General features: G+C 41.8%; 1 protein-coding gene across 2 annotated transcripts; it reads right to left on the minus strand.

Moving 5' to 3' along the window:
- Positions 1 to 1,708: 1,708 nt before the first annotated feature.
- LOC124288850 (pectin acetylesterase 3-like) lies at positions 1,709 to 23,107 on the minus strand. 2 transcript variants are annotated; one of them, XM_046725411.1, is made up of 10 exons: positions 22,969 to 23,107; positions 20,951 to 21,341; positions 19,271 to 19,352; positions 12,664 to 12,809; positions 11,080 to 11,220; positions 10,536 to 10,712; positions 4,199 to 6,442; positions 4,077 to 4,160; positions 3,964 to 4,004; positions 1,709 to 3,926 (listed from the first exon to the last, which is right to left on the minus strand). In XM_046725411.1, exons 2-7 carry the CDS (start codon positions 21,273 to 21,275, stop codon positions 5,991 to 5,993), a joined length of 1,323 nt encoding a protein of 440 aa, XP_046581367.1. In that variant the 5' UTR covers positions 21,276 to 21,341; positions 22,969 to 23,107; the 3' UTR covers positions 1,709 to 3,926; positions 3,964 to 4,004; positions 4,077 to 4,160; positions 4,199 to 5,990. The 2 variants fall into 2 exon arrangements, with proteins under 2 accessions (XP_046581367.1, XP_046581366.1); XM_046725410.1 differs by having other exon boundaries at positions 3,964 to 4,160.
- Positions 23,108 to 23,714: the final 607 nt, after the last annotated feature.

A 23,714-nucleotide genomic window follows, 5' to 3' on the forward strand; every position in this document is an offset into this window, starting at 1 on the left:
AACACAAGATAAATATGTGAACAAATTGTTTAATACTTGTTGATCAATATGGCACCAATCTTTGAACAGTTATCAATGAGTCATGTTTCTTACATAACCAAACGACAGAAGCTTGAGACAAATATAATCACAAGAAATTTTTTCAATACTATAATAATCACCTACAAGTGCTGTCTGTGATTTGCCTTTATTAGGATTCAGTGCAAGTTCTGGTCAGGTTGTACCTGTATTACAACATATACAATGTTACAAAAATAACATATATTTACCCTCAGTAATCCACCCCTCTAGCACTCAGATTCAAATTTGTTCTGTCATCATAGAGAGAGATAATTCACAGAAAAATATGTTGAAACTGGACACCATGCTATGCTACCAATTTGTACTGCAATTACTATGGATACCAGAACACAATATTGATACTTTTAATGACAATATATAGTAACGAGCAGAAAAAATGCGACAAAAAACTTTTTCTGTAGACTCGATCCAACTATCAAAAAAGCCGAAATACATTGTTTCTAGCTGCCAGTAGCTTGCCTTGTTGGTATGGAATTATCTCCCTTGGGTTCAGGGATGGCTTGATCCCGTGACCTTGTTGCTAGCAGACGATACCGAAGCTTTGCCATGACGTTACAAAACAACAGAAACTGACTCTTGGCATATTACGAAGCAGGTATTACATCCGTAATTAGACTTATGAAACTGACGGGACTGCATCGGGCCTCTGTTTACCGAAATTTGAAGAAATTTGACTCAGGGTTAGGGACAGAGCGACAGCTGGATCGGGACGTCGTGCTACTCTTGGGGCAAATTACAGACGACGTATCGCGCATCTCGCGGCGCGTACCCAAACTGGTCTGCAAAACAGCTTGCCATGAAGGCGTCAAGTCAAGGAACCCCCTAAGATATCAGAATGGACAATCAGAAAATCTTTAAAGCAATCTGGATATGTCAAGCGAGTGCCGAAGAAAGTTCCATTGATGACAACAGCACATATGGAGGAAAGGCTCGAGTGGTGCAGGGAAATGCAGGGTACAGACTTTTCAAATGTAATTTTTACGGACGAATCAAAGTTTCAGTTTTATAGGATCACAAGAAAGAGGTGGTCAAGAGGTGGACGAGCTGCAAAATGGTTCCGAAGTTCTCACCCAGTGTCATGGTTTGGGTCGTATAGGCAAACTCGGGGTAACACCGCTGCTAACTATTACAGGAAGGATTGATTCATGCAAGTACTGTCAACTTATACAAGAAGGCATAGTGGAATCCCACATAGGACAGAGTGGAATACCTTTCAAACTTTTACAGGACAATGCACCTGTAAACAAGTCAAGAACACCTGTAACTGGTTTGAAACGAGTCACGTGACCGTACAGAAATTTCCAGCGACATCACCAGGCCTGAACCCAATTGAAAATGTGTGGCAGATTATGAAGGACAAATTAGAAAAGTTGGAACCGAAGAGTGTCGTTGAGTGGTCTAATCTCATCAGTCAAATATGGGTGGGCCTACCCCAGGACTACATAAACAATTTGATTGACAGCATGGGATGCCGTATTCAGCATTGCATCGAGAGAAACGGTGGAATAACAGACTATTGACTTGCATAAATGTAAACTTCAGTATCCAGAGTGGATGTATGAAAAATATAACTGAATTTATCAGTAAATAAATTTTGAAACGTCTGTGAAAAGTCACATTTTTTCTGCTCGTTACTGTATATAGTTATAAAAGCAATGCACAAATATAAAATATAAAATCCTTTTCAGTTAAAGAAGAACTTCACATCAATGAGTTTGTGGCAAATGTGAAAACAGAAGATACTACACCCACAGCACCTCTGCCGCTACTGTTGGTTCCATTCATAGAACCTGATGCAGGCTTGTTCTATTGTTCACCAAAGAGGCAAACATCTACACCCTTTAGACTTGCCACTTCATGAGTGAAACATGATTGTGATGATAACTGAATTACCTTTCAAGTTAGAATAAAAGCAAGGTCTCTAATTCTTCACCCACAAAATGTGTATGCTTGCACTCATATTCCCGAGGCAAGGGAGTTAACTCACTGTTAAAGTTTCCCTCCTTGCCAAACTAGCCTGGACTTTTGGAGTAGTAGTTTTAATGGACTGACAAGTCATTGCATTGTGAAATCAAAATTGTGTAACAAACTCAACATCGGGTTCATAAACAACATGACTAAGATTTCTATTGATTGCAGATTTGCATATCAATTATATTTTCCAAATATAATTTTCATGTTTTATGCTTTTTGTCATAATGCTTAAATGATTTGATGCACTTTGTCAGGGAAGACCTGTTAAATTACAATCAACATAGAAGGGACACGGGTCAAAATAGCCACTCATGGTGCTACAATCAAGTCATGAAACACTAACCTAGTTCAGCATGAGTGGAAATGACTTCAGTCAGTTAATGCCCTTGCCTCGGGAATATGTGTTTTCATGGTATGAGAGAAAAAAACAAACACTCCTAGACAGGACACTGCACAAATCCATGTAGAATCCACCCTTTATATGTTGAGTACAAAAATATCACATCCCTCATATACAACAAACAGTACAAGTGAAACATGATGTGATCTGATATAAGCATGAAAGATATATTTGAGTATTTGTGGAGTCATATATAGTATATATACGCATACCCTAAAGTAATGAAACATTCCTTTAAATGTCTCCATGGAGTGAATATGTTCCTTGCAGTAAAGAATTTGGCATCCATAATTTTTCCTTCACGTATACATACCATGCAAAAACTAGCATCGGTTGAGTGTCAAACTATACCACATACTTTGAAAAAATTCAATACAATAAAATTCAGTTCAGAAACATACATGAAAGCCAACATGAGGAAATGCAAGACAGCCAGCCAAGCAGGTACGCTGGGAAAGCACACATATGCTTAGATCCTGTTTGTCACCTCCAATAACATCACCTTACAGCCTTCCTAGCCTTATACAACAGCCTGATTCTACATGTGGAAGGTTCATTACGGATCACTTACACTTCGTAATGTGCTGTCATGGTAACTTATCCTCAAATTAGTGGCAAGTTCTCCATGTCACAATAAAATGCAAGTGAATATTAACATGGTTGATTCATGACAATTTGCTGCATGCTTTTTGTGCTATTGAGGCATATAAAGATGTATTGCTGTCATTGCTAGACATCCATGTACCCATCAGGACCAATTCCACAGTGTACATAGCAATAAAACATTAATGGTATCAGGGAAGTCCTCCTTATTTTTCTGTGAGAACATCCATTCATTCCTGGAGTGTGTAGAACCTGGATATGCTGACTTGCCATCTCTCAGACACCTCTTAAAGACAATATACATAAACACACTCAAATAATAGCCACCTCATAAATATCGTTGCTCCTAAAGTCATAAACACTTTCTATCACAGATAGAAAGCATACCCTGAATACAAGCTCAACCCAAAGCATTCTCTTAGTTTGATTTGACACTTTCTAGGTGTGACCTTTGTTCAAACATAGTTACAGACACTACACAACTATTGTCAAAGACTTAGATCCATGGAAGGGATCAGATTCAAAGATGTCTTTATCATGGCTGAGTGAGACATCTCTTGTAGAATGACATCATATGACCATCTATTGTACATTGGAACATGCCCATGCAGTGCTACTTCCCTTCCACAAACAAGGCACACTGACACAAGTGTTCATTGTGAGAGAGTTACGTATGGTTGGTAGAACAGTTTTATCATATAGAGAGACACATGTAACTTAGTCTTGATAATACTCTTGACATCTGACAGTAATACACAAACGAGAGGATAAACCATTACAGAGGAAGTATTTTGCTACAAACAGAAAGGGCCCAACAAAGTGTACCGAACATGTTTCGTCATCAGTGAAGTGATCCTGCTGCTGTAACCTGTACACCACCAATCAAGTGATCCTGCTGCTGTAACCAGTACACCACCAATCACATCATGTCATGTTGGACATCCAGCTTTACGGCTGCAGTCTCTCTGCTGATTTCTGTGTAGGTCTACACCACCAATCACATCATGTCATGTTGGACATCCAGCTTTACGGCTGCAGTCTCTCTGCTGATTTCTGTGTAGGTCTACACCACCAATCACATCATGTCATGTTGGACATCCAGCTTTACTGCTGAATCTACATCATCATGTCATGTTGGACATCCAGCTTTACGGCTGCAGTCTCTCTGCTGATTTCTGTGTAGGTCTACACCACCAATCACATCATGTCATGTTGGACATCCAGCTTTCATGTTGGACATCCAGGCTGCAGTCTCTCTGCTGATTTCTGTGTAGGTCAAACTGACCTCTCACACCAATTCATAAATTTTAGCCCCTTTCGTCATTCAGTTGACATGACAAGAAATCTCTTCCAGAAACATGTTGGTGCATTTGTTTATGGTAATAGAAGATCATATGATTTTCTAAACAAAACCAACAATGAATTTCTGCTGAATCCATCTCATTGTCCCTTACACTACTATTTCAAAAACCCTCTGATTTTCACCATCCCACAATGATAACGTTTTAGTATTTGAATGATGTATGACATCCCGTATTTCTGTAGATTGTTGAGGAGCTAATGGAAGTAGCTCTGATATGCATATGTTCTGAACGGAAGTATATGTTTTTACATCAGGATACTTCAGTCTTGCCCCAGTACAGTCTATAGACTCATCTATTAATAGTCCAGCCTGGAATCTAACTAAACCATTGCCATCAGGACAACTACAATAGGCACCCTTCATGCAATCATTACACTATGGTAACTGTGAGACCCAGGTCTGTTAAACCAGAAGATTAGTTTGATGAGGACACAACTGAAAGAAGTAACAGGTCACTTTAACTGGCACCTGGGAATAATCATGACATTGTTTGAGGAAGTTGTGTGTGTACCATATTTATGTATAAGTACATAAAATTACTATTTCCTAATACTGCAGGTTATCACAAGAAACTTAGCTTTAAATAATTGTCTGGACGAACATGGTTGTGTACAGAAGAAGAAATTTGGAAAATGCACCACCAATTTAACACCAGAAACCTCATTACTTGCAGGAGAGAGCCACACAACTGTAAGTACTAATCCCACTAGATTCAATGTTGGAAGAAGTGTGAAACATTTTTCGATAATCAAGGAAGGACAATAGCAATGGCCATGACCTTTTCAATAACTCAAGGGTAGCTTATCTGAGTTTATATGCAAGACATGAGTGGTTTTCCTTTGCATACTATGCCGATACTGTAGAGTCTACCATGCCCAATGGTATTAATGTGGAAACATTGCACAGCTCCACCTTTAATTTATTTCGGTCACATTTGTGTCAGAGATTTTGACTTTAGTTTGTCATTAAAACAATCTACAATTAGATACATGTTTATGTCCAAAATAAAGTTTCTTTCTCATTTTTATATTTAAGTTGTCAGAGAGATGAGAGGTTTCAATATATGTTTCTTAAATATATATAAGTATTCATCATTCCTATAACATTGGTAGGTATTTCTGTGGTTGCAATATTAAACAGTTCCTAAATCGCGACAGTTTGAATGTAGAAAAAAATACGCTAGCTTCCCAGTAATTGTTTCCTTCAAATATTAGTGTGGCTGAGTGGGGTTTCATGTAAAATGTGCAAGGTGTGATGGAGGGAGGTATGCGTTGTGTGTCGTGATTGTGATCAACTTTCGGTTTGTGCAGCATGCTATGCGTGCTTGCAGACAACTATAGACAGAAATAAAGTTTAAGAAATGTGTACCTCCACCGTTTAAGATTTCAATCTTAAGTTCAAGTCATCCTACAATCATGCTAGGATCAGTTTGTGCAAGTGGAGTAGGACAATAGCAAGGTGATTGTAAAGTTGATTGTAGGGGCCTAAGGTCGAACGTAACTAAGAATGTTCTGTGCAAGTGGGGCTAGACATATAAGGCAACCACTTACTGCCTTCTAAGGAAGTGAGTTAATAAAACAATTTGCAGTAATGGGCAGAGTCATTTAAATCAATGCTCTCTGAAACATTATATCCATTTTTGTTGTGTTTGAGCCACATTGATACAGCATCTTGACTGGTAAGTTGACCTGCTTTCATGCTGTTGAATCTTGGGTTGACAAGCATGGAGTGGGCAGGACAGGAAGTGAGGAACACCCCGTTCTTCCCCGATGCCAGGAGGTCCTGCGATTGTTGGAGAATGGCCTTCTTCACTCTGTCCAACACCTGCATCTCCCTGGGTGGGCAGTGTCCAGACCTTGTACACGGGATGCTCAGGGTGGCCGATGTGTACCACGTGTCATACAGGGAGTTAGCAAAGAACATTGGTGTAAACACATGCTTATAGAACACCTCTGGTAGGAAACAACGCCACTGCACCGGTTCGGGAAGGCCAAGCGTACATTCCTTCAGCACCAAGGATTCTGAGGGAGAGGAAACAGCATGGTACAATAGAAGAGGAAAATGATACAGTTCTAATATTAACAAAATACTTCCATGGCACTGAAGCTCTTCTGGAACTGAAGCTAAATGTCACTAAGACTGTCAGCATTGATAATTATTCTTTTCCTCCCTAAATTCTGAGCAGTTAAAACTAACACTAAATCTTACAGATTGAACAAAATACAATACCATCAAAAAGGAGCATACATCTTCAGTCTAACAGTTGCAGAGGGGAAGATGTTGTCAGAGCCAAACATCTATTTGAGATAATTTAAGAGCAAGTTCAGAATAAAAGATTCTAAAATATTGCAAAACAATTAACTGTCAATTAACTACATATAAAACAAAAGTCTTTAAATTTTGAAAACAAATCACTATGTACAGTCCATAAATAGGTTGATCAATATGGCTGCCAGATTGAAACATTCTTATGAGTCATCGTTGGTTTAAACAAGAATGTTACATGTCAACTTCCTGGACATGACACATGCAGAGCTCACTGTGCATCTTGAAAGAATTAGGGTCATGGCCAAAATGAAAAGTTAAAATCAAGTCAAATTTCAAAATATTCCAAAACAGAACATATCTCTTAACCCAAAAAGCCACAAACATGTCAAAGATATTTAAGTCAGTCAGCTAAATGTAGGATTTAAATCACACGAATAGTATGTTAGTTTTTTGTGGAGCTTGTATTACCTCTGTGGTTTTGGAGGTTGCAAGTGTTGTGCAGCATATATTACCTTTGAGGTTGTGGAGGTTGCAAGTGTTGTGCAGCATGTATTGCCTCTGTGGTTGTGAAGGTTCCAAGTGTTGTGCAGCATGTATTGCCTCTGTGGTTGTGGAGGTTCCAAGTGTTGTGCAGCATGTATTGCCTCTGTGGTTGTGGAGGTTGCAAGTGTTGTGCAGCATGTATTGCCTCTGTGGTTGTGGAGGTTCCAAGTGTTGTGCAGCATGTATTGCCTCTGTGGTTGTGGAGGTTGCAAGTGTTGTGCAGCATCTATTGCCTCTGTGGTTGTGGAGGTTGCAAGTGTTGTGCAGGATGTATTGCCTCTGTGGTTGTGGAGGTTCCAAGTGTTGTGCAGCATGTATTGCCTCAGTGGTTGTGGAGGTTCCAAGTGTTGTGCAGCATGTATTGCCTCTGTGGTTGTGAAGGTTGCAAGTGTTGTGCAGCATGTATTGCCTCTGTGATTGTGAAGGTTGCAAGTGTTGTGCAGCATGTATTGCCTCTGTGGTTGTGAAGGCTGCAAGTGTTGTGCAGCATGTATTGCCTCTGTGGTTGTGAACGTTGCATGTGTTGTGCAGCATGTATTGCCTCTGAGGTTGTGGAGGTTGCAAGTGTTGTGCAGCATGTATTGCCTCTGTGGTTGTGAACGTTGCATGTGTTGTGCAGCATGTATTGCCTCTGTGGTTGTGGAGGTTGCAAGTGTTGTGCAGCATGTATTGCCTCTGTGGTTGTGGAGGTTGCAAGTGTTGTGCAGCATATATTACCTTTGAGGTTGTGGAGGTTGCAAGTGTTGTGCAGCATATATTACCTTTGAGGTTGTGGAGGTCGTAAGCGTTGTGCAGCATGTATTGCCTTTGTGGTTGTGAAGGTTCCAAGTGTTGTGCAGCATGTATTGCCTCTGTGGTTGTGGAGGTTGCATGTGTTGTGCAGCATGTATTGCCTCTGTGGTTGTGAAGGTTGCAAGTGTTGTGCAGCATGTATTGCCTCTGTGGTTGTGGAGGTTGCATGTGTTGTGCAGCATGTATTGCCTTTGTGGTTGTGAAGGTTCCAAGTGTTGTGCAGCATGTATTGCCTCTGTGGTTGTGGAGGTTGCAAGTGTTGTGCAGCATGTATTGCCTCTGTGGTTGTGAAGGCTGCAAGTGTTGTGCAGCATGTATTGCCTCTGTGGTTGTGGAGGTTGCAAGTGTTGTGCAGCATGTATTGCTCTGTGGTTGTGGAGGTTCCAAGTGTTGTGCAGCATGTATTGCCTCTGTGGTTGTGGAGGTTCCAAGTGTTGTGCAGCATGTATTGCCTCTGTGGTTGTGGAAGGTTGCAAGTGTTGTGCAGCATGTATTGCCTCTGTGGTTGTGGAGGTTGCAAGTGTTGTGCAGCATGTATTGCCTCTGTGGTTGTGGAGGTTGCAAGTGTTGTGCAGCATGTATTGCCTCTGTGGTTGTGGAGGTTGCAAGTGTTGTGCAGCATGTATTGCCTCTGTGGTTGTGGAGGTTGCAAGTGTTGTGCAGCATGTATTGCCTCTGTGGTTGTGGAGGTTGCAAGTGTTGTGCAGCATGTATTGCCTCTGTGGTTGTGGAGGTTGCAAGTATTGCCTCTGTGGTTGTGGAGGTTGCAGCAGCATGTATTGCCTCTGTGGTTGTGGAGGTGGTTGTGGAGGTTGCAAGTGTTGTGCAGCATGTATTGCCTCTGTGGTTGTGGAGGTTGCAAGTGTTGTGCAGCATGTATTGCCTCTGTGGTTGTGGAGGTTGCAAGTGTTGTGCAGCATGTATTGCCTCTGTGGTTGTGGAGGTTCCAAGTGTTGTGCAGCATGTATTGCCTCTGTGGTTGTGGAGGTTGCAAAGTGTTGTGCAGCATGTATTGCCTCTGTGGTTGTGGAGGTTGCAAGTGTTGTGCAGCATGTATTGCCTCTGTGGTTGTGAAGGTTGCATGTGTTGTGCAGCATGTATTGCCTCTGTGGTTGTGGAGGTTGCAAGTGTTGTGCAGCATGTATTGCCTCTGTGGTTGTGGAGGTTCCAAGTGTTGTGCAGCATGTATTGCCTCTGTGGTTGTGGAGGTTCCAAGTGTTGTGCAGCATGTATTGCCTCTGTGGTTGTGGAGGTTGCAAGTGTTGTGCAGCATGTATTGCCTCTGTGGTTGTGAAGGTTGCATGTGTTGTGCAGCATGTATTGCCTCTGTGGTTGTGGAGGTTGCATGTGTTGTGCAAGCATGTATTGCCTCTGTGGTTGTGGAGGTTGCAAGTGTTGTGCAGCATGTATTGCCTCTGTGGTTGTGGAGGTTGCAAGTGTTGTGCAGCATGTATTGCCTCTGTGGTTGTGGAGGTTCCAAGTGTTGTGCAGCATGTATTGCCTCTGTGGTTGTGGAGGTTCCAAGTGTTGTGCAGCATGTATTGCCTCTGTGGTTGTGGAGGTTGCAAGTGTTGTGCAGCATGTATTGCCTCTGTGGTTGTGGAGGTTGCAAGTGTTGTGCAGCATGTATTGCCTCTGTGGTTGTGGAGGTTGCAAGTGTTGTGCAGCATGTATTGCCTCTGTGGTTGTGGAGGTTCCAAGTGTTGTGCAGCATGTATTGCCTCTGTGGTTGTGGAGGTTGCAAGTGTTGTGCAGCATGTATTGCCTCTGTGGTTGTGGAGGTTGCAAGTGTTGTGCAGCATGTATTGCCTCTGTGGTTGTGGAGGTTGCATGTGTTGTGCAGCATGTATTGCCTCTGTGGTTGAAGGTTGCATGTGTTGTGCAGCATGTATTGCCTCTGTGGTTGTGGAGGTTCCAAGTGTTGTGCAGCATGTATTGCCTCTGTGGTTGTGAAGGTTGCATGTGTTGTGCAGCATGTATTGCCTTTGTGGTTGTGAAGGTTGCATGTGTTGTGCAGCATGTATTGCCTTTGTGGTTGTGGAGGTTGCATGTGTTGTGCAGCATGTATTGCCTCTGTGGTTGTGGAGGTTCCAAGTGTTGTGCAGCATGTATTGCCTCTGTGGTTGTGGAGGTTGCAAGTGTTGTGCAGCATGTATTGCCTCTGAGGTTGTGGAGGTTGTAAGTGTTGTGCAGCATGTATTGCCTTTGTGGTTGTGAAGGTTGCAAGTGTTGTGCAGCATGTATTACCTTTGAGGTTGTGGAGGTTGTAAGTGTTGTGCAGCATGTATTGCCTCTGTGGTTGTCGAGGTTGCAAGTGTTGTGCAGCATGTATTGCCTCTGTGGTTGTGGAGATTGCAACCGTTGTGCAGCATGTATTGCCTCTGTGGTTGTGGAGGTTGTAAGTGTTGTGCAGCATGTATTGCCTCTGAGGTTGTGGAGGTTGCAAGTGTTGTGTAACATGTATTGCCTTTGAGGTGGTGGAGGTTGCAAGTGTTGTGCAGCATGTATTACCTTTGAGGTTGTGGAGGTTGTAAGTGTTGTGCAGCATCTCTGCCATGACATGTTGTTGATTCCCATCTGGTTGATCCAAGAACAGTGAGCCATCAACTAGCACATGCAGGGTCTTCACAGATGATGGCAGCTTCTCTCTCAACCGATCAGCTTGGAGAAGAGCCGCCAGCCCTCCAGCTATAAAATAAAAAAAACCAATTAACACAAGTGTTACTTTACACATTAATTTACAGTGAAACATGTCTCTGGTGAAGCAGTATTGATGAAATGAGGTGAAATGGAGTTTTGACATGTTTAATGTACCATTCAAAGTTACTGAAACTTGTATTACAATGAGCATGCACATGTTTGTGAGTTTGGCCACCTGTTCTAGCCTACACTAACACCAGATTAATGGCAAGCAATACGAATAAAACAAATAATGTCTTTTACTGTGTTTAGGTATGATTTGCTGGCAACTTTCTACTTTTTGGCAGACACTCTATCCTCTAGACTGCTGAATGGGTCCAACAGAAGTAGTTTTGGCACTATGATGATGACATACCTGATGAGCCCACGAGGATGACGTTATGTGCTGTGGCCAGGCTAGTGTGAGACATCAGGTACTCAATCAACGTCTCAAACACTGCCCCACCCCTCAAGTAGAGTGACCGGGACTGCACATTCAACACACCTGACTTGTTACCTGTAAAAGAAGAATATGATGACAACTTACATGATGACACCTTACCCAACACGACACTTTACACAGCTCTTGTAGTTTGAGCAGAACATGACTATACCTTACCCAAATCCTGTGATATTTGGAGAACATGACTATACCTTACCCAACAACTATTGTGTCAGCCGAATATGACGAACATCTAAGCCAACCAATGTCATGTCAGCAGAATATTATGATACCTGACCCAACACCTCTGATGTCAGCAGAAAATGAGGACATCTTAGCCAACCAATGTCATGTCAGCAGAAGATTATGACACCTTAACCAACACTTCCAATGTCAGTAGAAAATGAGGACACCTGACCCAACACAAGTGATGTTAGCAGATCATGGGGACACCTGACCCAAAACCAGTGATGTCAGCAGACCATGAGGACACCTGACCCAATGTCTGTGATGTCAACAGACCATGAGGACACCTGACCCAACATCTGTGATGTCAGCAGACTATGAGGACACCTGACCCAACATCTGTGATGTCAACAGACCATGAGGACACCTGACCCAACACCAGTGATGTCAACAGATCATGAGGACACCTGACCCGTCTGTTATGTCAGCAGACTATGAGGACACCTGACCCAACGTCTGTGATGTCAGCAGACCATGAGGACACCTGACCCAACACCAGTGATGTCAGCAGACCATGAGGACACCTGACCCGTCTGTTATGTCAGCAGACTATGAGGACACCTGACCCAACATCTGTGATGTCAGCAGACCATGAAGACACCTGACCCAACACCTGTAATGTCAGCAGACCATGAGGCCACCTGACCCGTCTGTTATGTCAGCAGACCATGAGGACACCTGTCAGGGGTTCAAAAATCCCATCGCCCGACGCCCGGGACAAGTCAGTTTTCATTTCGGGCAATCAAATAATGGTATCTTACTTGTCCGTGGGCTACTAGATAATTTCCACTTATGGTTTCAGACTGCTTGGATTTAATGTCATATCTGCTCAAAATGTAGCTTTTAAATTTCGCAATGATGATAAAGCAGAGTTATCTTTCTTTGCTATTTATCACTTTTCAATAAATTGTCCAGTAAACATTAACATCAAATAGCATGTTGATTTATTCTTTCATAATTACATCATCATGATTATGTCATAAAATCAGGGCAAGTGGAAAATTTGTCAGGACAAGTTACAATCTTAAAGTCACTTGCCCTGTGGCAAGTGGCTTTTTAAAATAATTTTGAACCCCTGTCTGTGATGTCAGCAGATCATCAAGGCGCCGTAGTAACACCTGTGATGTCAGCAGACCATGAGGACCCCTGACCCAATGTCAGCAGACCATGAAGACACCTTACCTAACACCTGTGATGTCAGCAGACCATGAGGACACCTGACCCAACACCTGTGATGTCAACATCAGTCTAAGGTTACCCTTCGTTCCCTACCTGTGAAAGAGCTCCCATCACAGTAGAGAAACTGGGCAGTGTTCCAGGTGAAGAAGTCAGGGTTGACCCTCTCATCGCTGGATAAGATACCCTCAAATAGAGCAGAGGTACGAGCAGACTGGCTTGATCCCAGGTCGGTGAAACTCCTGCGGGTACAGACATGAAGGAAGTCAGATGTTCTTCCATTACACAGGGGAAAAGATTTCTGTTATGTATAAGTGTTGGATGTTAACAGTTATAATCATCTCCTTCTGGACTATTAATGGTACTCTAACCAGCCAAATAGACTTACAGCAAGCTTAGTTTGGAGATATGGCTCTTAGGAATAGTCATCAGCATTGTGGTATTGCTGACTAAACTTTCAAAGCCAAAAACATGAAGACATTGGTTTTTCCCAGACCTTTAAACATGAGCAAGAAATAGAATAGTGTGCATCATATGTTGGGTGTGGCATAAAACTTTTAAGCACAGAGACAAAAATGTATTAGAGACAAAAATGTATTAGTAGTATGCACAATGGGGCTACGGGAACAGGTCCCCCAAGGGCTCAATTAAAAAATGTAATATTTAGATTAATATTGATATTTTATACTTATCCTGACTCATGCTTAATTGCTTGTCTCTTTCGTCTTGCGAATGATAGTGGAACACTTGAATCCCCTTGGACGTAAACTCACTCACCCAGTGTAATCTCCCTTGTGACTGACTGACTGAGTTTGGTTTTACGCCACTTTTAGCAATATTCCAGCAACATCACGGCGGGGGATACCAGAAATGGGCTTCACACATTGTACCCATGTGGGGATTCGAACCCGGGTCTTTGGCGTGACGAGCCAATGCTTTAACCACTAGGCTACCCCACCGCCCAATCTCCCTTGTGACTCTTTTAGGCGGGAAACCACGTCACGTGTTTGGACATGCCCCTCACTCTCTCCTGATTATGCGCCCGACACCTGGATTACAGGGAATCCAGAGTGCCATGAGGGGAGGTTGGGAGGGCTTACCTAATGAGTCAGGATAAGTATAAAATATCAATTTTAATCTAAAAATTACATATTTTTCCTTATCCTGACTCATGCTTAATTGCTTGTAGAATCCAACGGAACAGGTGGTGGGTCAAGTGACTGGATTCCATGCTGATTTACGTCCTTCCTTCCCCCCTGTGGGAACTTCTTAAAGTATATACTGATCCTTCCTTCCAGCCTCCTCTGATGAGTTTGGGGGGACCACAATATGTCAGATTTTCTGGAACCGCTTCTCCTGACAGTAAAAGTGGATTTATACGACTCCATGATTGATTTCCACATCAATGGAGAAGTGACCCTTCTTCATATATGAGTAAGTCCTTACAAGTATAGGGTCTGTCACTCATGCTAGCCTATCTTTAGACGTTCGCACGGACTCTAAGCTTCAACTCTCTGAGTGTCAGCTTTTATTAGTCATGTGATAAAGGGTGAGATTCATCTCAGGGTCTTTGAGGAACTGTCAATTGTTGTGCTACAACAAGAGGCCAAAACTGATGGATACCGGAGACATCCTCGGTAGCAATGTCTCTGAGGTAGTGGTTGGCAAACACATTCTCCAACTTCCATTAGCAGCCTTCCATTATTGTCGAGATTGAGCAATTTCCATGAAGAGCAAGTGTCAACGCCATGAGGATTAGAGGCTCATGGTGGCTCAATATGACGGCTCTCATCCATATTGATATCGCTGTACGTGAGACTTCTGTAGGTGTCTCCGTAGGTAAAGGGATGAAAAGGCGCTTGAATTTTTGTCTCCTTATCTTAGACCTTTGTAGGTAGATTTGTAATGCTCTGTCTGGACATAAGGATAGATCCTGGGTATCCTGTGGTCCAAGGACTGACGAAAGTGCTGGGATGTGGAATTGCCTGTCTGGTTGACCGGGCAATTGGTTCTTTGTTATGAAGTCCCATCTCAATCCCAGATGTATGATGTTGTGATGTGCATCAAATCGTATTCATTCAAAGTCCAGAGCATGTATTTCTGACATCCAAGCTGCTGTTGCCAAGGCGACCAGGAACATAGTTTTATGTGTTAAAAACTCATAGGATGTCCTTCCTGGTGGTTCATAAGCATCACTGGTGAGATGCAGTAAGACTACGTTGATATCCCAAGCAGGTGCTTTGAATTTCTTTTGTTGGTCTTCCATCTTAAAGGAGCGTAGTAGAGCTAGTATCTCTAGACCTCAATGATGGAGTGGATGGACGTCTACAACGATACTGGAAGAATTGGGGAATTCTTCAGGACTAAAAGCAGTGCAACCATTGACAAACAACTCTCTGGCCCACAACTACGCTGTCGACCAGATGGAGAACCTACTCAACGCCATCACAACTCTACTCGAGAAGGAGGCGATCGAAGAAATAAAACAGGAATTCATCACACCCGGGTTTTACTCCCCAATCTTCTTAGTACCAAAGAAACATTTTAAAAAAAAGTTCCGACTTATATACAACATGAGGAAATTCAACCAAGATTATCTACGCAGCCCCGCAAAGTTCAGAATGATACATTTGCCTCAACTGCAACAACTCATACATCCATTAGACTACCTCCCATGAGTGCTCTCTTGCAGACTGCTGTCATCATTGGGCTGTGATCTGCTGGCTGCTTTCGATGTAGATGGGGCCTCCGTCTCTACTTTCTCTTGTGCGAATCTTCGCTCCATAAGGTCCATCATCTGCTGCGTAAACTGCTGCATGAAGACCCCAGGGTTGAAATTCTGCGACGACGACTGCTGCTGCTGTTGCTGCACTGCAGATGACGCATCTGAGAGTGTCGAGGCTTCTCCCCCGGACTGCGGCACTTGTGACGAACTGCCATCTCTATCTGATGTCTGCGTTCTGATGACTGCTGCTGTTGCTGTAGATGAAGACCTCGTCTTCTTCCTCACTGGCACTTCAGGGATGAGGATGGGAGGCTCATCATAGACGTCTACTTCATCTGCTGGGATGATCTCAGTAGCAAACGACCTCGTCTGAAGTGCTGGCCAATGAGAAGACTTTGCCAGAGTCTTAGTAGACAACTTCTTCTTCTGGGAAGAAGATGCCCTCGTCTTCTTCGACTGCGATGATGTTATCATTGAAGTAGATGACCTCTTCTTAGAGCCGGAGCTGCCATCAGACACAGCGACCTGCTCCGTAGACACAGCCGGTAAACTAATAGAATGGTGAATGTCAGTAGGCAACAACAAACGGTTATTAAAACAATCATTTGGTTTAGACATGACTTGAGAAAGTCGTCTACTCCTGTCCTTGGCATGCCTAAAAATGGAATATAAATAATTATTAAATTGAACTTCAGTTAAATGCTGACAAAACTGACAGCGAAGGCTGGAAGAACATGGAGAAATATAATTAGGACATATTAAATGTGGATCAGCAAATGACAATCGGAGTCTACAACGACTGCAAGATTTCATCAAAAATCACCATGATGAAAACACATGTCAACAAGGTGAACAAAAACAGATAATTTTGATCAAATTTCAAACCATATTGTTGGTATATCAATCCTAAAACCTTATACAGCTAATTTAGTAGTAAGGCCTAAATGTTTAAAGGATATAACGCCATATAGGGGACCCAGGCACTCTCACAACCGTCCTCAAGGGCGAAGAAGGAGAGAGTGAGGGGCATGTCCAAACAGGTGACGTGGTTTCCCGCCTAAAAGAGTCACAAGGGAGATAACACTGGGTGAGTGATTTCACGTCCGCTTTTTTGAAGGGAGCTTCAAAAGGGGATTCAAGTGTTCCACTATCATTCGCAAGAAGAAAGAGACAAGCGATTAAGCATGAGTCAGGATTAGGAAAAATTTGAGCCCATGGGAAGTCCCTAATCCCATAGCCCCATTGTGTATACTACTACTGAGGCGCATGCAAAATTTGATGAAAATCAGTAGAATAGTTTCTGAAATATTGACTTTTAAGTGAGCATGGGGTCGGTCGGGAAAAGGCAAAATGTCCAACTTTCTGTCGTAATTAAGTCTTAATTAATCTAATGAAGTCATTGAGAGTGTTCCTAATGCCATTTTGCTATAGTGTAACCATCTGCCAAGATGCATGCAAGATTTCACGAAAATCGATCAAATAGTTTAGGAAATAATCACTTTTTAGTGAGCATGGGGTCGATCTAGCGAAAGGCTAACAATCCAACGTATTGTCGTACTTGTTATATATTATCGAGGCGAGAGGTGTTTTTAGCGGAATGAAACGCAGGTCTCAGCAGTCATCACCTCGCTACCGTCTCGGGGGTTGCTTTGAGCGAAATTATCCGATCTCGTTCCGTACCGAGAACTGTGCATTCATCTCGATCAGCTGAGCACGACCAACAACGTTCAAGGCAAACGACCGTCCACACTGCTGAGAGCTGTGCGGGTGAAACCGGAAAAGTACAACGACGGCAGAACCGAATCTTTTCGTCACGGCAGTACAAGAAATTAATCCGAGGCAACATCACGGAATTGAAAATATCGGTTTTAGACATTTAACACGATCCCGTAAGTATAGGATATCTCAGCACAACGCTGCATATACGACAATGACGGAGTCTCAAGGTCCAGGAACATGCGTTAGAAAATCCGTCAACAGAGCGATCTCCGACCTCAGGGACACACGCGGATTCGACGAAACCAGAGTCAACGGCAAACTGTACGCCTTGCAACTGAAAAACAAACAGCGTCGAACTGCGGCCCTCTACTGCTGCTGGTGGTAAGAACAATGACCTAGGCGATTTCGTCAATACCGAAGGAGCGGTCAACAACACACGATACGACCTGGTCCGCAATGACAAGGACGAATGGACGATAACCCTAGCGTTCCACGACAGGCTGTTCCACCTGAACGACGTCAAGACCACGTCCGTCTCCAGAAACACGCAGTACACTCTCATCTTCAACTACGACAACAAATGGGTATTAGTGCCATCCCAAATTGACTGGAATTTCAACATCAAGTTCGACTCTCCCCACGTTTTCATGGACAACAAAGATCACTACCTGACGAAAGTCGTGAACAACGGAACGCTTCTCGTGGCTTACGTCCCATACGCAAAGACGCAGCGTGATTTGCAGCACGCTGAGGCAAAGAGTAACCCACATGCTGTCAAGCAAACCCGGGACGCAAAACGTGGGATTGCAGATGGTGTAGGAATTCTACAGCGTGGTAAACGTCCTGGAAAATCTGCCAGCAAAATCACGCTTTACATCCAAGTCTACCTCGGCAAACCGCCGTCAGTGCGTAACATCTTCGAAAAATCGTGAAAGGGATCAAACTCCCCTGGGCCAAACAACAATACCAAGTTTGCTCCGTTTAGGTGGGGGTGAACGTTAACGCCTATACCAGTCTGAAAGGAGTCACCGTGACCATGGAAGACACGATATCACTCACCAAAAGTTTCCTACTCGACAACATACATCTCATGGGTTTAAAGTGCATGTCCGAGGAATTATCCGATAACCAATTGAAAACCATTTCGTAATACATTATATATAAACGAGATGAACCATCATCCCAACGTCACGCTAGCCGATCTCGGAGACACGAGGGGATTCGATCTGCCCGGCGAGGAAAACACCTTGTACGCCATGCGCTTACAAGATAACGTGTACAAACGACGAGAAGTCATCATCGAGTCTCAGTTAAACTGGATTATTAACCTGGTCCTGACCTACCCCTATCTTATCATGGATAATAATGATGGTGGCATCTCGCTAAAATATACCGGGATACAGGACACTGCTTGGGAGGTTTGATCCTGGAAGAAGAACGTGGATGAGCGTAGCACCATTACCAGATCAAACAGCTAACATGTTAGTCCCCAATGAGAAAAAAGCAGCATTATTTTTACTAAAATATACTGATGTGCCAGACTCGTGGATCAGAATGATACAAGGCTCTACTCTTATTATCGAAATTACCATGGATAGTAACAGTTCATATAACAAGGCAAGGGATGAGATGTGGAGTTGCTGAGAAGTCAAGTAACTGATAGAAGCCAGAGGTGATAGGCTCAGAACTTTTCAGCCACCACTCTTACTTCAGTACACCATAATGTTAATCTTAAAGTTTGCGAGTACAATTTACATTATCACTATGATGACTAAACTCCATGATTCTTTTTATTATTGACATTTTCTTTAATTTGTTTTGTGCAATAGATTAATTGTTGGTAAGTCTCAAATTGGCATCATAGTAAAGAAATACAGTTCACTCTACCACCTTGTATAGCATATTATAGTTTTGCCCCAAACTATTATAACGTTAAAGCACTAGGATACAAGTGTTTTACAGGCAGGTAGAGCAAACTGAATTTCTTATATCAAACAAGTCATCAAGGATGTCTCAAAACAAGCATGAGTTATGAAGAAATCTAGAGTTCTGTGTGAATTCTGCTCTGCAAAATTAAACCCTCCTTTGGACATAAGCACAATTTGAAATTATCATAAAACACAAAAGATCACAACAGCATAAGTTACCAGTACAGCACCTGCTGGAAACCTAAACTACAAGACACAGTATACTACATCCGTAATATACATGTCATGACAAGGTGGGCTAGTACTGTATGTGAATATGGATCTGGATTACCTGTGATAGCAGTCACTGGGGGACACACACCAGCCGCCAGATTGTAGATGCAGCAGCCAGTTGTTCTCAGCACTGATCTCACCTAACAACACAGCCACACTTAACAAACGATAGATTATTTACATACAGATTTTAGATTGGATACTACACAAATATACAATTTAAACTCCGGTGTGCGAGTGATCATATACTACAACAGCTGAATTTAAAGATCACATGCAACCACAAAATCAAACATAATTAAAACACAATTATCACTTATTCATGACATATAATATACATTGCTGATTATGAAAAAACATATAAACAAAATTATAAGCGTACAATCACAAATCAAAAGTGCAATAGTTTGAACATGGGTTTACTTCCCAAGAAACGAAGCAGCCAGGATACCGAACCCAGTCAGAGCAGGAGGGTGTGCACTCAAGTGTAACGGCTGGTTCATTTGCAGATGCCCTCACGGCTCATTGTGTGTGTATATATAGAGATGTTGGGTTTTGTAAATACATGCTCATTTTTTGTGTATAACATTTTGCAATCAACAGACATCATAACATGTCATGTGTTCAAGTATCACACCTGCCTGTCTGTGTAATTACATAATGTGACAGAGACCGAACTCGGGCCATAAATCAATGCGTTTTGTTTATGGTGTATAGCCTGATTGGTGTTAAGTTCAAATTGCATGTGGTCAGTGATCGAAGTTGTGTACTGAATATTGTCATTAGGAGACAGGCAGGCAGACACATAGGTGTCAATAAAACAGACATTGAGTTTTGTCTGTGACAACTACATATCTATATCATAGTTAGAAATTATGTCAACGCTAAATAATGACATTGCTTTTAAGTGTCGAACTGAGGAAGTGACTCAGTAAGAAGAACGTGTGGTGAAATAGACAAATGAAATTATATAAACAGTTAAATCGGTAATCTACTGTCATAACATATAAAAAGCTCGAGCCTTTGAAATATCAACAAAACATTAGAAAATGAGCTCACACAAAAGCCTTCACCGAGTATTCACCGGACAATCCGCTTCCAAGCTGCGCGAACCTATTTACTTGCGCATGTGCTATGAGCGCGGAGCCCAGATGTTGAAACCACTTTTCCCCCAAGCCCTGGGGGAAAATTAGTGAATCGTTTGAACTCTGATTTCGCGCTTTTTTGTTTCATTGCGTTATTTTTCAACTTTATAAGTTGAATTTGCATTTTTGATGATTTGTTTCGGTAAGTCCATACAGAAAGGTATCAGAATCTGCAAAGTTTGGTTTTACGTTGCATGTGACCTTTAAGTAACTTAACTTTAGATTTAACTTGCATGAAATGCATTTTGACATAACATAATTGCAAGAAAAACAGTTTGCACCCTGGTCCCATACATTCGACCAATGGGATTGGTCTGCTGAGGACTGATCTTCTCCTACTACCTCATCAACATGTGTAACAATTTTTCATCACATTAATCCCTATCCCCCCATTCCCCAAAAAGTTGCTGTTCAAATCTACTTTTTTGCAATAAATAACAAAAAAGAACAGTGTCATTTTTACACTGCAATTTCACAATGTCAGAGATAGAAACTGCTGGTGTGAACCCATGCAGGCAATATGACTCATTACTATGTCTACACTCATCTAGTGACAGAGAACTCTCATCTTCAACACCCGTACACATACTCACCGTGTCTGAGATAAAAGGCTGGTGGGGACCCATCCAGGCAATATGCTCCTCTAGGGGCAGAGAACTCCTCTGGTAAAATCACAAGCTCACCATCTGAGTCACTTTCATTATGGAATTGTACAAAAACAACACGCATGTTCGACAATGCTCGCACAATCACTACTATGGCAATAAGCATAATGGCAAGTGTTATCTGAATATACAGTCTTCGAGAACACACAATTGGAGGAAGAAAGTTTGGCCGAGAAAGTTTTGTTGGGGCAAACTTGAATGTCATGGCTGGAGGTTTTTGTAACAGAGCTTCATCTGATGTCCTGAATTCCATGTTTGAATCTGTATGCTGGCATACATGCACTAGAACTCTTCCAACATGACTGCTTTGCTAGGACCACTGAAATAGTTAGAAACAGTCATCCATCAAGTTGCATTGTGGGGAGCTTGACACTGGAAAGTGAAAATATCTGGTAAGCCTGGCAAGCATTGGAGGTCTGTAGTACAAATAGGAGCAGATCAAGTTACCATAGCTGGTCATGGCTGAAAGTTGACCACTGACAATAGATTACCTAATCTATCTGATGGTTCAACACAGCTGGTTCCAGCTCATGTTAGACAGCCTACTGTGTTACTGCAAAAATCATGTGTTAGTACCTGTTTGAATGTCTGCATGTAAGCAGAGCATTGCTCATTCTATGGATTCCATTGTCGATCATGCTACTTTTTCACCCTAACATATATGATGAAAGGTGTTACCTAATTTCATATGAATCATTAATTGAGATGATAAAATGATTTAATATGTTCATGAAATTGAAGTGTATGTTTTGTCAACTATACAGATTGTTCTTTAACTTACTCTAAAATATGTATGAACCCAAGGTATAACCAAATGTTTTATCCCAATGTCTCATTGAGTGATTGTTGCTTGTAGGTATCTCAATGTTGCATGACTGTCAGGCCATGTTTCCAGAATAAGTTTCACTTCTCTTTTGATTACATATCTGGTGCAAAGAATTTTACTGTTTGTCATCTTTGGCATTAAATAAATATCCAGTCTTTGGAATTAACAAGAACGTAAGTTAGAACGTAATATACGTCACGCTGTAGATCTGTAAGATGGTAAAGGTGTTTAACAGCTAAAGATGAAATATATTCATTCCCATTTTGTGTGATTCCATGGCGTTTTCATGAAAGGGAATGTTTTATTTTCAAGGTTCCGATTTTAATCTTTGATACACTACAAATGTGGTATGCATGGTTCCGTCAATTCTGGATTTTGAATAGATATATATCATGTGGTGTCAACTGTGTGATATATGCTTTAGTGAGTACACATTCTTTTTGATTTTCAGATGAATTATTTTTTCCTTATTCCATGTTTGAATGAAAACAAGAACAAAAGAGTTCATTTTCTTGCAGTTTATGTTGATACTACAAGTTATCAATGAACACAAATTACTTGAGTGTTTATGGGTACCTTACTGGCTGAATGAGTTTGGTTTTACGCCGCTTTTAGCAATATTCCAGCAACATCACGGCAGGGACACCAGAAATGGGCTTCACACATGGGTACCTTACTTCAAACCAGTGCTGCAAATCTAATACTGTTCACTGAGTGCTGAACAAGTATAAACTTATCATTCACATGTTGTAGTTTGGAAAATAATGTTTTCTTGGACTGACGTGATTTGGTTTTTTTTTTGCACTGTCCTCTCTGAATTGTGCACAATTTCGTTGTGACTGACTGTATAACAACAAACATCCAAGCACAAAGTGCATTAAACACATAAATCATCCATATCACTCTCTACATTAGGATCAAAATGATTGTAATCATGTGATAGCATCTCATAAACAGACAAACCAAAGATAAACATGTCATATATGATGCTTGGTCTGGGCAGATGCCGCTGAGAGTGCTATAACTAGATCAAACATCACCCGTACTAAAAGGACCCCAGATTTCGATGATAGAAATGTTGCAGAGTAACTGTACAAAATTAAAGGTTAACTGAACTTACCAACTTGTAATCATTCGCTACTATAGCTGCCCATGAATCCCGCGATATGACATGATACCGCTTTGTCCATGTTGGTAAACACGATATTTACAAGCAATCGTCATCATGAGCGACCCCGACTGTAACAAAATCTCCATACAATGACGATGTCGGGAGCTGAGCACGGGTCGTAAACGGAGATTACCAATCCGAAGTTTACCAAACAGGTTCGATTCTTGGGTAGTTGTTTTTTCGTTGGAGCTTTTTGTTTATTTGTATTTTTGTTAGTATACAATCACCACATTATATTATTTTCTATCATTTAACCTAGTTTTCACACAATTACAATTAATAGGTTTGAGTATCTGGCCTTTCAAAGCTAGAACAAATGTAGATGCCAAACAGCACCGTTCTAATGTAAAAGATAATATATTTACTCGTGCCTTTTGCTATTCTTCGGGTATGCTCTGGTGCTCACGATGCCAAGATGTGCCCATAGTCAGCTGGCCAGGGTGACCAGTGTCAAAATGCCAAACTAGTAACTTATTTACAGAGATTATCTAACATTTAAGGTCAATAGAATGTTTACGAATGATAACCCTGTTTACTAAAATTATCACATACACAGTATTCCCAGAAATCTCAAAGTTCTTAAATTTTCCCCTACTCACAATTTGACCAAGTCGACGGCGATCCGTAGTACTAAACTTCCTTGGCCCCTGTCTTGTGCTCAATCCCAACTCCTGACTGAATATTCTTCAAAGTTC

Source organism: Haliotis rubra, unplaced genomic scaffold (genome assembly GCF_003918875.1).
Source record: "Haliotis rubra isolate DU_JTF1 unplaced genomic scaffold, ASM391887v1 Scf427, whole genome shotgun sequence".
Lineage (NCBI taxonomy): Eukaryota > Metazoa > Mollusca > Gastropoda > Lepetellida > Haliotidae > Haliotis > Haliotis rubra.

What these genes read in the sequence shown, in the direction of transcription:
- LOC124288850 (XM_046725411.1), bottom strand. Translation starts at nt 21,275, where the DNA reads ATGGAATTCAGGACATCAGATGAAGCTCTGTTACAAAAACCTCCAGCC. An exon ending in CCCAGTGACTGCTATCACAG is followed by an intron (nt 12,810 to 19,270) that starts GTAATCCAGATC and finishes CTGTACCCGCAG; the next exon opens with GAGTTTCACCGACCTGGGAT. An exon ending in CAACCTCCACAACCTCAAAG is followed by an intron (nt 6,443 to 10,535) that starts GTAATACATGCT and finishes CCTCTCCCTCAG; the next exon opens with AATCCTTGGTGCTGAAGGAA.